At 38.6% G+C, this 15,966-nt stretch overlaps 1 protein-coding gene across 8 annotated transcripts in view; it reads left to right on the forward strand.

Moving 5' to 3' along the window:
- Positions 1–1,984: 1,984 nt before the first annotated feature.
- LOC121325811 (serine/threonine-protein phosphatase 2B catalytic subunit beta isoform-like) overlaps positions 1,985–15,966 on the forward strand; it is a 35,407-nt gene continuing 21,425 nt past the window's right edge. For 7 of the 8 annotated variants that reach the window (XM_041268876.1, XM_041268878.1, XM_041268877.1 and 4 more), the window contains exons 1-2: positions 1,985–2,266; positions 15,556–15,756. In XM_041268876.1, coding sequence (XP_041124810.1) covers positions 2,056–2,266; positions 15,556–15,756 — 412 coding nt within the window. In that variant the 5' untranslated portion in view covers positions 1,985–2,055. Of the gene's footprint in view, positions 2,267–12,751; positions 12,835–15,555; positions 15,757–15,966 lie in introns of those variants that run through there. The other variant, XM_041268884.1, reaches the window with a different exon arrangement.

Here is a 15,966-nt window from a genome sequence, read left to right on the forward strand (position 1 = left end):
CATCAGAAGACTTGGGTCTGCAGGCTCCCTATTGACTCACTGAGTAAATGATCTCTGTGCACGGTGAGTAATGCAAGCAGGGTTACAACTGCAATGCTGCAGAGACCAACAAGGGGGTGTTGGATTGCCCTCCTGCGCTGCTGTTGAGAAAAATTGTCTGGGGATAGTTCACATCATGGGGCTTCCGCAGATTTCTTAGTACCGAGACAAGTAGAAAATGCTTGGCTGAACCTGGATTCAGTAGCTTCTCTTATAAAAGTTTACCATGGTTAAGTTTGCATAGTAAATGTGTAGTTTCCCCATGCTTTTCCCACAGTTATGTTTATTTAACATAGTTAGCATGGTTTGCCGTGTTTCTTAATGTGCTTTACCACACCTCTCTGGGCTTTACAATGCACAGATATGCTTTAAATAAGCTTTCGCTATGCTTATTACACTTTGCTATGCTTTTGCTATGGAAAACTTTTGTGAGGGTTGGCAACTTCTCTTGCTTAGATTTGGCGGGTGAAAAGCTGTGACTGGTTTGACTGTGAGAATGGAGGCTGCTCTCTGATTTTCTGTCCTCCTGATCTGTGTCAGATAGGGTAAAATGATGGGGGTAAAAAACAGCATTCATTCCTAGAACATGGATACCATTTTGAGGTACCATTGCTCTTGTGAGAAGGATGGCTTATTAAATATTAAAATAAATTCCAAATACAGATTGAATAGATGATTATCTATTACACAATATCAAGCTAAGTTTGTATTTAGCTGTATTCAAGAATAATGCAGTAGTGGGGAAAACTGCTTTCTGAACTACATACTTTCTATCTAGAAATTGGTGACTGCATAGAGTGTTGTAACCAGAGTTCCAAAGGAGTTACCATGTTCAGAGCAAAGTCAGCTTCCTCAAGAAATGTCAGAAGCACATGTACTGTAGTTGACCATTACTGAAACTTCCATGCAGTACCTGCACCTTGTGACCGGATGAACCTGATCTTACTAAGTTGGCTTGCACTATACATGTATAAAAGCCATATGATAAACTGCTTTCGTTTGATCACTAAAAACTCTATAACTACAAATGTAAACAAGTGCTGTGGTTAAGACGCCTACTTGTGAATTGAATGGGCACTTTACTAACCAATTTTTCCTTCTCATTGAGTTACAGATCAGTTATGATAGAATTTCCATGTTGCTTAAAATGTTTAAAATACATATTACAGTAGCAATTTTCCTGTCATCTCTCAACCTGGAGTAGATGTCAAGTTGTATTGTACATCTCCCTATATGATAATCTATATAAAGGCAGTACAAATTGAGAGGAGTGTGAGAGCAGTCAAGCCAATCAGCTTGACTGAAGGAGTCCTTTGCTCTCCTTTTTTGCTGTTTTCAAATCCGATGATGTCCTAAAGGCACTGGTAGACTACAAATGGTGTATTTTATTATATTCTCAAGGACAAACATTACTTTGCTCCATATGGAAAGATGTTTGGCTCAGAATGCGCTTAGAATGTTTTGAAAAATAGTTTTAGTGTCAATTATATAAACTGACAGATTGCCTGTGGTTGGGAGTTATGAAATGAGATTACGTTTGTTTAAATCAAATTTTACAGCGCAGCTTTACAATGGCTATGGTGTTACAACAATGTAGCTACTGTTATTACCAGCTATTATTATAAACACTGTTAGAAATAAGATATAAAAACGGCATTCCTGCCCCCCTCCCTCATTAGTGAAGGGACAAGTGGCCTAGGTCAAGAAGAGGTCAGAACAGATGACACTGCACATGTCTGAGACCAGAAGTGTGGATACTGGACTCAATGCATAACCACTGCTTGAGAATAACTGGCTGTTTAGACATTCCCTTCACTCAAGTTGCTGTACAGCATATCCCCTCACCCCATTCCATGGACTAATTATTATAATTCAGCATTGCACCCCGAAACCAGTCCCTCCGAGACACACAGAGGGTCGCTGCTGTCTGGGAATGTCTCTCTCTCACACTCAATATACAGACCGCGCCATGTTGGTCTGAGCTGCAGATGTACAAATCTGTGTGTGTGTGTGTGCATGTGTCTGGTCGTTTCACTCGCCCTTCTCAGCTCTGGCACACATTCACCGGGGCTCTATGAAAATAACCGAACAAGGTGTTGGAAGGGGGGCTGCCGCAGCGACATAATACCCGAAGATAAAAACAGTATACAAATCTCAGACAGACCGTTCTTTTTCAGCATGTCCACTGAGGACGGAGTGCTCTCTACCACTGAACGGATGATAAATTGTGAGTCTCGCTAGTTTATTGTTGTAACACTTTTTTCTGCGCTCGTGATAGTGAAAATGGCGGAGCTACTATTTGTATTTATTAATAAAACAATATGTATGTATGAATTGCTTGGTTGTTTCGAGTTCGTTTTGACCTTTTCCCGTACACCACGCATGTAAAATGCGTTGCACTAGCCATGCATAGCAACAGAGAGTGCATTTCTTCTGTTTATATATAATGTTTGCAAAAGTTATAATATTCTTTCGTAAGATTATTGTTTTTATTCGCATGTATTGTATTCGTATTTATAAAAATAAGACATTCTAAAATAAACAAATTTGGCAGAGTTTAAATTGGGTTATTGCAAGCGTTTAAAATAAATAAATTTTGTCAATAAATATAAATAAATTAAATACAGTAAATTTTGTATTTGACGTAGCATTGACTGGAGGTGGTAAGGTTAATGTGGCAGTTTATGTTATATGAGAAAAAAAAATAAAGTGCGGGCCTGTCTACAGATAATAAAGTCTCTATTGCAATTAGCTTACAGTTATGTTGGGTATATTTACATGCTGTAGTATACAAAAAGAAGTGACTCCAAAAACTGGATAAAATAACTGTGTAGCAATTCGATAATGCATGCTCTTGTTGTGACTAATTATGTATACAAATTAATTAATGAAATAATTTAGCAAATCAATGTTCAATTTTCTGCCACTATGCTACAAGACTGGTATTTTCAAAGTGCACAGATGGTAACTCAGTAAAATGCATGTGCAAGTATGTACAGTAATTGATCGTTGTAAAAGTTACAATTAATGTTGCGTTCTTCGTGACACTCATAACTTGACCAGCAATGCTTTTAGAAGGTCTGTAAATATTTGTCAAGTAGGCGTGATCTTTTAAATGTACAAATGCGCGGCTGTCACAGCTACAGTAGGCCTGTCTGTAATGAAAAAAGATTGGCAATATACATTATAAATACCCTACTGTGTGTCAGACTGTCTGTGCACTGGACACAGTATACTGTCTTTAAACTATTGAGTAATACCAGTCTTAATTGACCAGACCGTTTTAATTGACCAGCTTGTTTAAAGTACTGCACAGTAATATTAAAGGATTCTCTCTCTCTCTCTCTCTCTCTCTCTCTCTCTCTCTCTCTCTCTCTCTCTCTCTCTCTCTCTCTCTCTCTCTCTCTGCCTACTGTCTGTGCATACAATTTCCGTGACCTTATTGTCTAGAGGAGTTTTGGAAATTGCTATAGCCTTGCTGTTTTGTACTTTATTATTATTATTATTATTATTATTATTATTATTATAATAATAATAATAATAATAATAATAATAATAATAATAATAATACACCTTTATTTGCATAGTGCAATTCATGTACAACACAATTCAAAGCGCTTTACATACAGAAAAAATACAACAATACAATAATAAACAGTAAGAAAAGAGTACAGTTATTAAAAACAGAAGTAACAATAAATCTCAGAATAAAACATAAAAATGTTATGGAAAAGCTACATTAAAAAGGTATGTTTTTAATCGAGATTTGAAGATTGCAATTGAAGGTGAATCTCTGATAAAAGGGGGTAAGGAGTTCCAGAGTGTGGGGGCATTAAAACAGAAAGCAGCCTCTCCCATCCTTTTACTATTCACCCTCGGAATACATAAAAGGCCAGCATTATTATAATATTCAGCATAGTTTAACATTATTATTATTATTATTTATTATTATTATTATTATTATTATTATTATTATTATTATTATTATTAATACCTGAAGGAATTTTATTTAAGATTATTTTTGGCCTGGAAAAAAAAAGAAGACAAAGTTGTTGAACGTGTTAGTAAATATTTAATATTTTGAACATAGATGGAATTCTATTAAAATATGAACTTGGTGCTAATATTTGTACTTGTACTCTGTAAAACAAAGTAATACTGTGACTAAAAAAAGAACTGGTGCTATGTTCAGTTTTTTTATTTCAAAATGATTTGCACTATTTATTTTCGGTGAAGCAGCTCTCCTCTTGGTTTTTTATCATCATGGATGCCCTTATTGTAATTCCTGTTGTAGAGATCGGCCTCTCACCTCCCTCTTCATGTTACACCAGACTAATCCAAGCCTATGGTGTGGCCACCTGTTCTGCCGGCTGGTTGTTGCCGGTGTTCTGAAGGATAAGGCCATCTGCCAAACTCAAATTTTGAAGGGTTACTGTCTGCTGGGGGGGGGGAGGTGGGGGGGTCATAAAAAATATTTTCAATTTAGATTTTTTTCTCATTCAAAAAGAACACCTTTCAAACTGGTAACCTTATCATGTGACATAATGCATGATAAAACAAATACCGGTACTGAAGATTTGTTCGATTTTTAACATTAAATCCCAAATTAAATACATTTTCCTAATAAATATGTGGATGCAGGTTATGTTGGAAGTTTGGTGGCTGTCTTGAATGATGCTTAATCAAAGTATGTAGGGTAGGCTGGAGGCAGTAACATTTATATCAGGCTACTACTAGTTGTGCCATTTTTCAAAGGATAACTTTAAGCCTGTTTGACTAAGCCTCTACATTTGTAGGAGACTATGCAGTTATTTATTTTTTTTAGGCAGTCAGAGGCATAATTTATGTCACAGCCCTTGTTAATCGGTCAACTGTGGTGGTGGTGTGTGTGTGTGTGTGTGTGTGTGGGGGGGGGGGGGGGGGGGGTCGGGTGTTTACTGTAGTTTGTTAAAGTTCAGAAAATGTTATTGCAATTTGTCAAATGCATGTCCTTATCAAAGGTTTTCAATTTTTTTTTTCTAAATAGAGGGTGATACCACACAAGAGAGTTATTTCCATATGGACACACACTAGATTGTCAGACTGGTGGGACAGAGTTGTATTCAATTGAATGATGCTCAGTGTGTTGTGACAACGTATGTCATAAACTCTTAACTCTGCAAAAAAGCACACCACCTGTTTGTGTGTACCTGTAAACGAGGGTTGCTATGGCCTTGTGGATGCTGGCAACCAAATCTGCATACAAAAGTGTGGGACAGTATTTTGTAGCCAATCGAACGGCTGTGTGTAAGTGTGTGCCAGGCAGTCATAACAATGCCTCAACACAACTCAGCTCCCACCTGGAAAAGATTGCAGAAGTGGCAGATTACTTTGTATGCCGTACAATTAGTTATTGACCTTGAATGTTCCTGGGAGATGTCCGGTGAATCTGAGCCTGGAGACGTTGTCCAGGTCGCATGAAGTTGGTTTTCTCATCATCCACAGCAGAACAGGGTGTGACATTGAGACAGATACACTATGAACTAAATTTAGTTACAGAGGGAAATCTTCTGTAATTAGCATTCTGTCACCTGAGTCTGACACCTTAAGTGTATTTTCAGTGGTGGATGCTGTTGATGAGGGCATGGGGCCCCCGGCATATAAGTGGAGAGTACTTTAGAGCATGAGCTGCAATCTGACAGGTAGTTGTTGGGTAAAGGTAAAGACTATTCAATTGATGTAAGCGGTTGCAGTTCTAAATACAACAACACATTACCTACCATTATTGTTTAATAAAAGTGTGTGAAAGCGCTGGACTGCAGTCATCCGCCTCCTCTAGCCAGCCGTGACGGCATCACATTCTTTTACTGTCTAATCAAAAAATAGCCAACTTTACCCCCTTTTGTAAAGGTTTCCTTAGCAATGTGGATGTGTGAAGTGCAGTGGGGAATGAGAGGGAGGAAAATATAGAAAAGTCAAGCATATATAAAAAGAGAGTGTTTTTTTTGAGTGGTGAAATTTTGTCTTCTGTATGTTTTCATTAGATTGTAACTGAACTCATGTCCAGCCAATATGGCGACTGACCAAAGAGCACTGGCACAAAGGGCAGTAAAATTCTCACTTCGACAGACTGAGGTATAACCGAAAGTGTCTAGGACAGACTTGCTATGTCGATATCTGCATGATAGATGAGATGGGCACATGAACAGCACTTTTACTGCAGGAAACCCTGGGGAGCCCTCTGGGGCTGCTGTACGTTCATCACCGTCTGAATTTTAATAAACTACAGCCCTATCGGTACAAACTGTGTGATTAATTATTAACCTAAAAGAAATCACAGAAGGTTTTAGCTGCTGGGGACCAGACATTTCCAGCGCCACTGATCGGGGCTGCCCTACTCTGTGTTCTTTCCGGGCGCAGTGCTGTCGGTTTTCAGTCTTAACTTGCTTGGCAGTGATGACTAGCTCTTGGCATGCACAGAGTAATCACATGCTCGGTGGTGTTGCAAACATACACGACTGCTTGAGGGGTAAAACCCAACACATTTCTTATTTATAGATATAACAAAATCATTTCATATATCTTATTGCATTAGCTACATAGGTCTCAAATGTGCCTATTTTAAAAGAAGCAAATGTTACAGCAAATATTTTCATTTTAATACAGGATATCTGGTACTGCTTTAGGTTAAAGGAAGGTGTCGGTTTCTATACCTAATTTATAGGATATCTTTTACACTTGTACTTCCTGTGTCAAATCATGTTATGAACTGAAAGCATGTCAGTCAATAGGGGTTGGTTAATGAAAGAATCCATTGCAGAATGCCCTTATGGAAATGAAACACAGGAATGAGTAGAAAGTGAGTTTATCACATCAATGATATGGTGCGTTGATGTGGTGCTTACTTTATAATCACCCTGTATATTGCAATATATTGGGGAAAATATGTTGACATTATTTCAGTATACTGGAACGTATATGCAGTACAAAATATGTTTTCCAATATTATATTAAAAACATACTTGATAATATATTTACAGTTTGTGTTATTTTTGCAAGTGCATTTCTAGTTTTGTAAAACTGTATAAGAAAAATATATATATAGTGGTATATTTAAGAATATAATGTGTTTCACACACACACACACACACACACACACACACACACACACACACACACACACACATATATATACACACAGTGGCTATAGAAAGTCTACAACCCCTTTCAAAATTTTCACATTGTGATTCACATGATTTCAGGATAAAGTCTGCAGTTCCTGTAGGTTCCCTCTGCTGGGTAGTGCATTTCAAAGCAAAGACTCAACCATGAACACCAAGGCGCTTTCAAAAGAACTCCGGAACAAAGTTGTTGAAAGGCACAGATCAGGGCATGGGTATAAAAAAAATACCAAAGGCCTTGATATCCCTTGGAGCATATTCAAGACGATTATTAAAAAGTGGAAGGTGTATGGCACCACCAAGACCCTGCCTAGATCAGGCCGTCCCTCCAAACTGGATGAGCGAGCAAGAAGGAGACTAATCAGAGAGGCTACCAAGATGCCAATGGCAACTTTGCAAGAACTACAGGCTATTATGGCCAAGATTGGTCAAAGTGTGCATGTGACAACAGTATCCCAAGCACCACAAATCTGACCTGTATGTTAGGGTGGCAAGAAGGAAGCCATTACTCAAGAAAGCCCACCTTGAATGGCATCTGAAGTATGCAAAAAAACACTCGGGAGACTCTAGCCATGTGGCAAAAAGTCTTGTGGTCTGATGAAACTAAAATGGAACTTTTTGGCCTAAATGCAAAGTGTTATGTTTGGTGCAAACCCAACACAGCGTATGACCCAAAGAACACCATCCCTACTGTGAAGCATGGTGGTGGCAGCATCATGTTATGGAGATGTTTCTCTTCGGCAGGGACTGGGGCACTTGTCAGGCTAGAAGGGAAAATGAATGGAGCAAAGTACAGTGAAGTCCTTGAGGAAAACCTGCTGCCCTCTGCAAGAAAGCTGAAACTAGGACAGAAGTTCACCTGTCAGTATGACGACCCAAGGCAAACAGCCAAAGCTACACTGGGGTGGCAAAGGAACAAAAAGGTAAATGTCCTTGAGTGGCCCAGTCAGCCCTGAGCTAAGTCCAATCAAATTTGTGGCATGACTTGAAGATTGATGTCCATCAACGCTGCCCAAGGAACTTGACGGAGCTTGAACAGTTTTGTAAAGGAGAATGGTCAAATATTGTGAAATCTAGGTGTGCAAAGTTGGTAGAGACCTATCCCAACAGACTCACAGCTGTAATTGCTGCCAAAGGTGCTTCCACCATGTATTAACTCGGGGGTGGAGACTTACCCAATTATGATCTTTCAGTTTTGTATTTTTAATATCGTTTTTTTTTCTCAATAAAAACTTTTTTCCCCTTAACAGTGTGGAATATGGTGTGTAGATAAGTGGAAAAAAATCCTCATTTAAAAGAATTAAACTGAGGTACAGACACAACAAAATGTGAGCTTATTTAGAATTGCTATTACGGGGGGGGCACTTATCCAGCCAAGCGATTTTATATGTAGAAATATACTACTGTGTGTGTGTAGATAGATATGTTAAACATACCAAAATGCTGGGAAGTTGGCTCTTTAAAGGATAGGGTTAAATGGTCAAGGAGTAACTCTTAACTGGAAGTATGGTTTACAAACATATTTCTTTAACTAAATGTTTACTATAGGTTTCTTTTGTGCTTTTGGGACATATAACAAATGAAAACACAACAGATACGATTATTTTCTTATCTCCAATAACTTTAAAGTAATTGACAAATTCGTTCCATAAATTGTCTCTGCCATATACATCCCTTCATTATATAGGTCTCAAATTCATATTTTACAACGGGATATCTGGTACTACACTAGGTTAAAGACATCTCTGTTTGCGTGACATACATTTAGACTGTCTTGCACTTCCTGCATCCTTTCAGCTGGAAGACTTAGTACTGAGAACCTAACCGCAGATGTCGGTTTTAAAATTAAAATACATGTTTGCTATAGCATGAATTTTTTTCAAAGCTGCACATTTAAAACGATGTTGCTGTTTTATTTGACAGTGGTCTATAAGGTATGTTTTTTCTAAAATCTGAAGTCTCTGTTTGTATTTCTAAAACCACACGCAGTGGAATACAGCAAACTGAAACTTAGGTCATGTTGCAGAAAAACTGCATATAAACACCCATAAAACTAAAAAGATTTTAACCCTTTCAGTCTTAGTGTCATATGTTAACATGTGCCATCAGAAATCACGTTGGATCTTCACATAACTGCTTGGTCCCAGTTTGAGGTAGTGTAGAAATATATGTACAAAAAAAATAAAGAAATAGTGTCCTATTCTCATGTACCTTAAAACGGGTTTCTTCTTCAGCTCCACAAAAATAACGGGACTGAACAGGCTAAAATTGATAAACTAGTTTAAATTTGTATCTGTTGAATATGGCAGAAGATAGCTTTTTCTTATCAGGGAAGACTTTTGAAATAAGAACATAAGAAAATATATGAACGAGAGGGGGCCGTTAAGCCCATCTAAGCTTGTCTGGTTCCTAGTAGCTGATTAATCTGAATACTTTGTCAAGTTGAGTCATAGGTTCAGTTCTTTCAGCTTATCTTTGAAAATAAAAAAAGTTCTAACAGAACTAAATGTAGATCTTTCATTTTGTATGTCGTTTATGACAGAAGGACTACGTATTCAGTAATGGTGGCGGGTTTGGTTTTGAGAAGACACCAAAAACATATTTTATCTACAAAATAATGTTGAATTAAGAAGAACAACATCTATGGGAATATATTAAATATAATTAAGTGAGACATACAAATATTACATCATTATTGTCATAAATCAATATGAAAAATATTTTTATAAGCATGTTCTTAAATCATTGATGCAAGCAGCCGTACAGTTTAAAAGGAATTACGCAGCACCTAAAAAGTGTTATACAGTGCTTGCCTTTTTGAGATTAGGACAGAGTGAAGGTGACACATCTGAGGGTATGAAATGGGCTACCTAGTCATGTTGTTAAGGCAGAATCGCTTGGATTCTTTAAGACAAAGTTCTGAGATCAGTCAGCCAATGGTTACTGGATGAGTTCAGATGTGCTGAATGGCCTCCTCTCATTTGTACATTTTTTGTTTAGCAAAAAATATATAACGGCCAGTGTTTGACTACCAAGGGGTACTAACTTCTGCCATAGTTGACTGTTTAATAGCAAAACACATGCACGTACAAAATCAATGAAAATGAAAGTATAGGTGGTGATGATAATGTGTTAAGTTTGCTGAAAGGATGATAACCCCTACCACTTACAAACCTGGATTGGTCTGTGCAATGCAGACATCTAAACGTGATCCTGTAGGCTACAGTCTTCACAGTAACGGAATAATAACCCTCAGTGATTGATTGATTGTCTGTATTGGTTTAGTGTAACTTGGCAGTGTATTCATACCATTAAGGGACTATGGCACTGGAGGTGATTTTCAAAGATCAGTGTTATTGTATCAAACTCGCGATATAGTAACAACAACTGTGGTAGCAAGTGCTTTTCAGACGGATTCAATCCCGGCTGAGGCAAGCTTACTGCTTCCCTGCCTACACACGCACACACACACATCCGATAAATCCCGACCGTTACAAGATACACAGTGTAATAGAAACCGCTATTCCACCAGTTTAAAGTTTACACCACTTTTATGTAAGTTGTTTTGTTATTATGCTTTTTTTTTTATAATAAATGTTGTAAACTGTAAATAAATACACAGAGTCCAAGGATGTTTATACACACTGTATTATTTCGTACTTGTTTTGTAACATTAACGGACAGTTTGTTTTTACTTTTAGAAAAAAAAATACAGTGCAAGCACAGGAGCTTTATAAGTACTACATATCCCGGTTTCAACAATAAAACGCATTGTGAGTCAGATTGCATTATGAGGGAAGTAGGAGCCACCTTACCGTATTATAACCGATTCCGCACTGTAACAGGTTGCTTTATAATGGTGTAGCACTGTGTATATTTAATTTTACAATACAAGGTACAGAGCTGTGGTCCTAAGTTGTGCACCTGCTCAAACCCAAAAGGATGCGAGCTCCAAAACGATGGCACCTTTGCCATCTCCCAGCACACCGCCTAGAATAAGGGCAGGAATAATATCGGATCAAGACCGGAGCCCATCCTCTCCAATTTCACCTACAAGCTGAACTACTTCACCTGTCAGATGAACAAATACCACAGCCGACTTCAGAGAAGTTTCTGTTGCTAAATGCACAGAGGGAGGTAAATAGTGGGCAAGGTTACATGAAGATATTGGATGCCATGAAGGACCAACAAGGCATCAGTTGGTAGTTGTGCAAAACCTGTTCGACCATCAGAGTCGTATGGTTGAAAATTGCCATGCTGTGGCACAGCACGTGTCAGAGATAGGCACTTGTCATAGGGAGTTTGTAGCTAGTTTGCTTCCTGTTCTGCAAATTCTTAGTTCCGCAGTCACATGCTGGAAGTGTACTGGGATGACAGACACCTCCCATTTCTCAGGCTGTACCTGTCCCTCTGCATCGCACTGGCCACAGACACCTCCCATTTCCCAGGCTGTACCTGTCCCTCTGTATCGCACTGGCCGACATGCAGATAGAGGGGAAGAAACAGAATTTTAATCTGACGTTTTATTTATTTATTTATTTATTTATTTATTGGGTGGGGTGGGGGTTAAGCAATCTAAGTAGGTGTGGTTGGTATTTATTTTCTTATATCTTTTGTATTTACGGTTGTAGGCTATAAATAAATATGTTTGAAGTGCCATTGTGTTTGTAGTTGTTAGTTATTATACATGCATACCATGTATGCAACACTTCATTATATATTTATTAAGCTTTTAGTATTACACCTTTTGTTTTTAATTGTTCGGTGAATTCCTTGAATCATGTTGAATGCATTTTCTCTGGCACTCTTTGCTCGCCTCCACGATAAAAAAAACTCTGATTAGAAGTAGCCATTGAACACTTACAGTATTATAAGAACATCATATGTTAAAACAAGGTAATAAATCTCATTTATAACCACAAGTATAGAAAATGCTTAAATAGTTTCATAACAACAGATATGGAATTATCTAGGTAGTCTGTAAGTAATGAACCCTGTTCTACCCTCTTTCTGTATTGCTGGTGTCGCAACTGAGGCCTGTCATAGTCAGTCTCTAACTCAAGCTCTAAAATTACTTTTGCTGCAACTGCTGCCACTCCCAACAAAGCCATACTGGAGTTTTCCTCCTTTTCCAAGTGCAAATTAACTCCTGATAAATTAAGACAATAAACACGGATTTCCTTTTACATTACCATGGAAACAAAACAAATAGTCACAAGAAGCACTGCTCGTCAAGGTATTAACATTATTTTGTAAATCCAAATAATTTCACAAATCACATTAGCGTGATTATTAACGAAATAAGCATAACGACCGCTTGAAAATACCAAAATGAATGCTTCATACCGATTTGTTCATTAGCACTGGAGTTATCATTTACAAACTTTTGAACCTCCCCCCTCTGTGGTTTATGCATGGTGTTCAGGAACCTTGCTGTTAAACCTCCCTTCAGGATTGATTGATGCACAGCAAGGTTAATAAATTACACCACTTTCAGAGCTTGCTGAAATGAGGTCACCCACCTTCACACACATCCTGTAATACAGATCAGTACTGTTTCTGAATCGCATTGCATCTTGTGAAACTCTATATGATAACAGCAGCAAACATAACAAGAGGACGTGTACTTCCATTGGTAACTTATTTTGTTTCATACTAAATGCCCATGACTGATTAGAAAAGTTTATCTGTGAGGGGAGCTGCTGTCCACTCCTAAATGGACATACAAAATGAGTTGTGTGTTTTTAATCAGTGTAAGTGAAAGGGTGTGTGTCCGTGCTAAGGGACAATCTCCATGTGCTATACAGTACCCAGGTATGTCTATAATACGATTGTCTGCCTGAGGAATGTGAGAAGACTGGACCCCCTTTTGTATAGAGATATACTGTGGGATACTGTCAGTAGTGTTAGCTGAAAACGTTCTAGGGTAGAAGACTTTGTAAAGGGAGTAGAGTCAGATTTTATTTTGCATTTGTAGTGGTTACAGACTATAGCAGGTCTAAATTGTTCAGTTTATATTTAGCAGTTGGCCACTGCTTTGTTTTGTGTCAAACCAGTGTTTGTTTCATGTTGTTTTTTGTCAGCTAACATTGTACGATACCTGCCTGCCTCCTTGACTATTTGCACTGGGCTATCACATGACTCAAACAGAGCAGGACAACAATTTGGAAGTAGAACATGATATTGAAAGATATTTATAACATACATTAGGACAGCCTGGCCGGCAGCAAGGGGTGTCTACCGGATGGATGAATGTGTACAGTATATTCAACATTGCTATGACATTAAGGGACCGATGCAAGGATACGTGCAAAGTGATTTGCAGCTGCAAAACACCCATATTGCAGGCAAAAACAGTGTTTAGCTGGCCAAAAGTGGGACTTAAGCGTTCACTAAAAATGCGGTGCATGTAATAGTTTTCACTTGGTGTACTACACCCGCTATTAACTTAGCACTTTGCCATCATTAATCCATTTTAATTATATTGAAATGTATTTAAATGAAGAAAAGAGCATGGAATTGGGTGGGTATCTGGAATACTAAACAGGCACAAACGTTATAATGAGATGTAAGGATTTTGCCTTGCACTTGCTAACCCTCTAAAAACTTTGCACCTCCTCTGGTGCAGACCATTGTAGAAGTGAGTGAGTAAGAGCTGTATAAAACCACACACCTACAGAGACATGTCGTTGGCCTCAGGGTGGTTGCTGTGGTACACCTTCTGTGCAACAGCGCTTGGCTCTTGTTGAGGACAGGCAGGAAAACCTTTGGAGGAGAAGGGAAAAACAGAGAAGGCCCTGCATATTCAAACCCAGGGTCACTTTGTTTGGGATGGATTGTCCTCTCTACCTGCCTCTCCAGCAGTGTCAGCTGTGATGTGGATGGCAACCCTCCTCCTGTTCCTGCTGCATGCTTGTGCTGTGTTACGAGTTTCTCTTTTGTTTGCTGCCGCAGGTCCTGCCACCTTTTCATCACAGCACTGGGGGACTATCCTCCTGATAACACCGACAGCATTGACTTTCACCACTATGCCACCCTCATTATCATGATTGCAGCTCATTGTTTGTGTGTGTTGAGTAACTTGCATTGCTCTTAAGCTTACATAGGCCGCAGTGCAAAATAATTGCCTGACCGCTAGACAATTTGGATTTTGCAGCGGCAATTGTTTGCATTGCGGATTGAGACATGTGAGCACAGGGGCTCTCACAGAGAGAGTCTGATGGTGATGCGCTATTGTCTGGGTGTAAATTATTTTGGCCTGATCCTTCAACAGAGTGTAGTCCTAGGGGAAAAGAGGGAGGGGGGCTGATACCAGGATTCAGCTCAATGCAGAAAACAGAAACAGCATCAATAGTAGTTTAAGGGTGTGTGCGACGGGAGATAAAGCAAACTTGCATTTATTTTCATTTTCATGATGCTGATGGGTCTAACTTTGTATTTAAAACCACAGCATAGTTGTTTGTCACTGATCTACTTATTTACACATTTTCTGAGACCGCCTTCCTCAGCTGTTAAGCGAGGTATAAAGTACTCTCAATTGCCCCAATTAGATCATGTTTAGTTTATCTAAGTTATGTGTAAATTGTATTTAATTAATGAATGCATTTATTTATCTTGTTCAATATTGGCCATATGATTTTTTTTAAGGGATTTCATTTTGTTCTTGGCTCGGTTTTGCAGATTGCAGTTTTCAGTTTGGAGAATGAATCTAGTGGCACAAGCTGTCTGCGAAGACCGTTTTACACCCTGAGGGATTGCACTGACTTTAATGAGTTTTTACTACAGTACCGGACGTGCGCCAAATCCCCAAATGTGATTCAACTTTCTTCTCACTATGTTCTAGCTAACATTCTGTAACAGATATAGGCTTAAGGTTTTTAGATATTTTTAATTGTATTCCCTAGATGAATTGTCACTTCAGGTGAGCTTTGACATTCATATTCTGTCAATAAGAAAGATGACAATGATTAAGAATCTTCTCGAGCAATAGCCACACTCTGCTGTTTAGAACACGTCATCTCCTCCCCTGAGCAGACACTAATGGTTTTCTGGTGTTTGCAGATAATGTGTGAGCATATAAGAGGAAAGGGACCTCTGTTGTTTAAATGTGAAACAACAAACCAATCATGAAAATATTGTCTAGCACTTAAGCCTGATTTAATGCCAAGAAAACAAAACAGTTCCTTCAGGTCATATCGTATTATGTAGCAGGTTCCGAAGAAAAAGTCCAATTATGAAGAAGTCCCCAGACATTGGCCAGGAAAGAGAGACAAACGATTTCAGGTTTTCTGCTTTTCAGCACTTTTACAGTGCCCTGTTAACTCTCTGTTCTAATTCTATACTTTGGGTATTACAGCTGTGCCATTTCCTCCAACACACCGCCTGGCATCTGCTGAAGTGTTTGATGCTGATGGCAAACCCAGGGTGGACATTTTAAAAAATCACTTAATTAAAGAAGGACGGGTAGATGAAGAAATTGCACTTCGAATTATTAACGAAGGCGCTGAGATCCTGCAGAGGGAGAAAACTATGATAGAAGTAGAAGCACCGATCACAGGTGAGGTCTGACCTCTTTAGAGACTATTAGCTGTCACTCTGTATCCCAGTTTTTCTGTGCCTCTAGGGTATTCTTGTGTAACATTTTTCTTGCGCTCTGGTTGTTTCACCTATTTTTAAGACATCAACTTTTTTTTTTTAAATAGTTTTAGCCTAGGAAGTCAAACAGTAAGTATAGGGGAGTTCGTTTTCCCAGCGCTACAAACTACAG

The sequence above is a fragment of the Polyodon spathula genome, chromosome 13, assembly GCF_017654505.1.
Source record: "Polyodon spathula isolate WHYD16114869_AA chromosome 13, ASM1765450v1, whole genome shotgun sequence".
NCBI classification, from domain to species: domain Eukaryota; kingdom Metazoa; phylum Chordata; class Actinopteri; order Acipenseriformes; family Polyodontidae; genus Polyodon; species Polyodon spathula.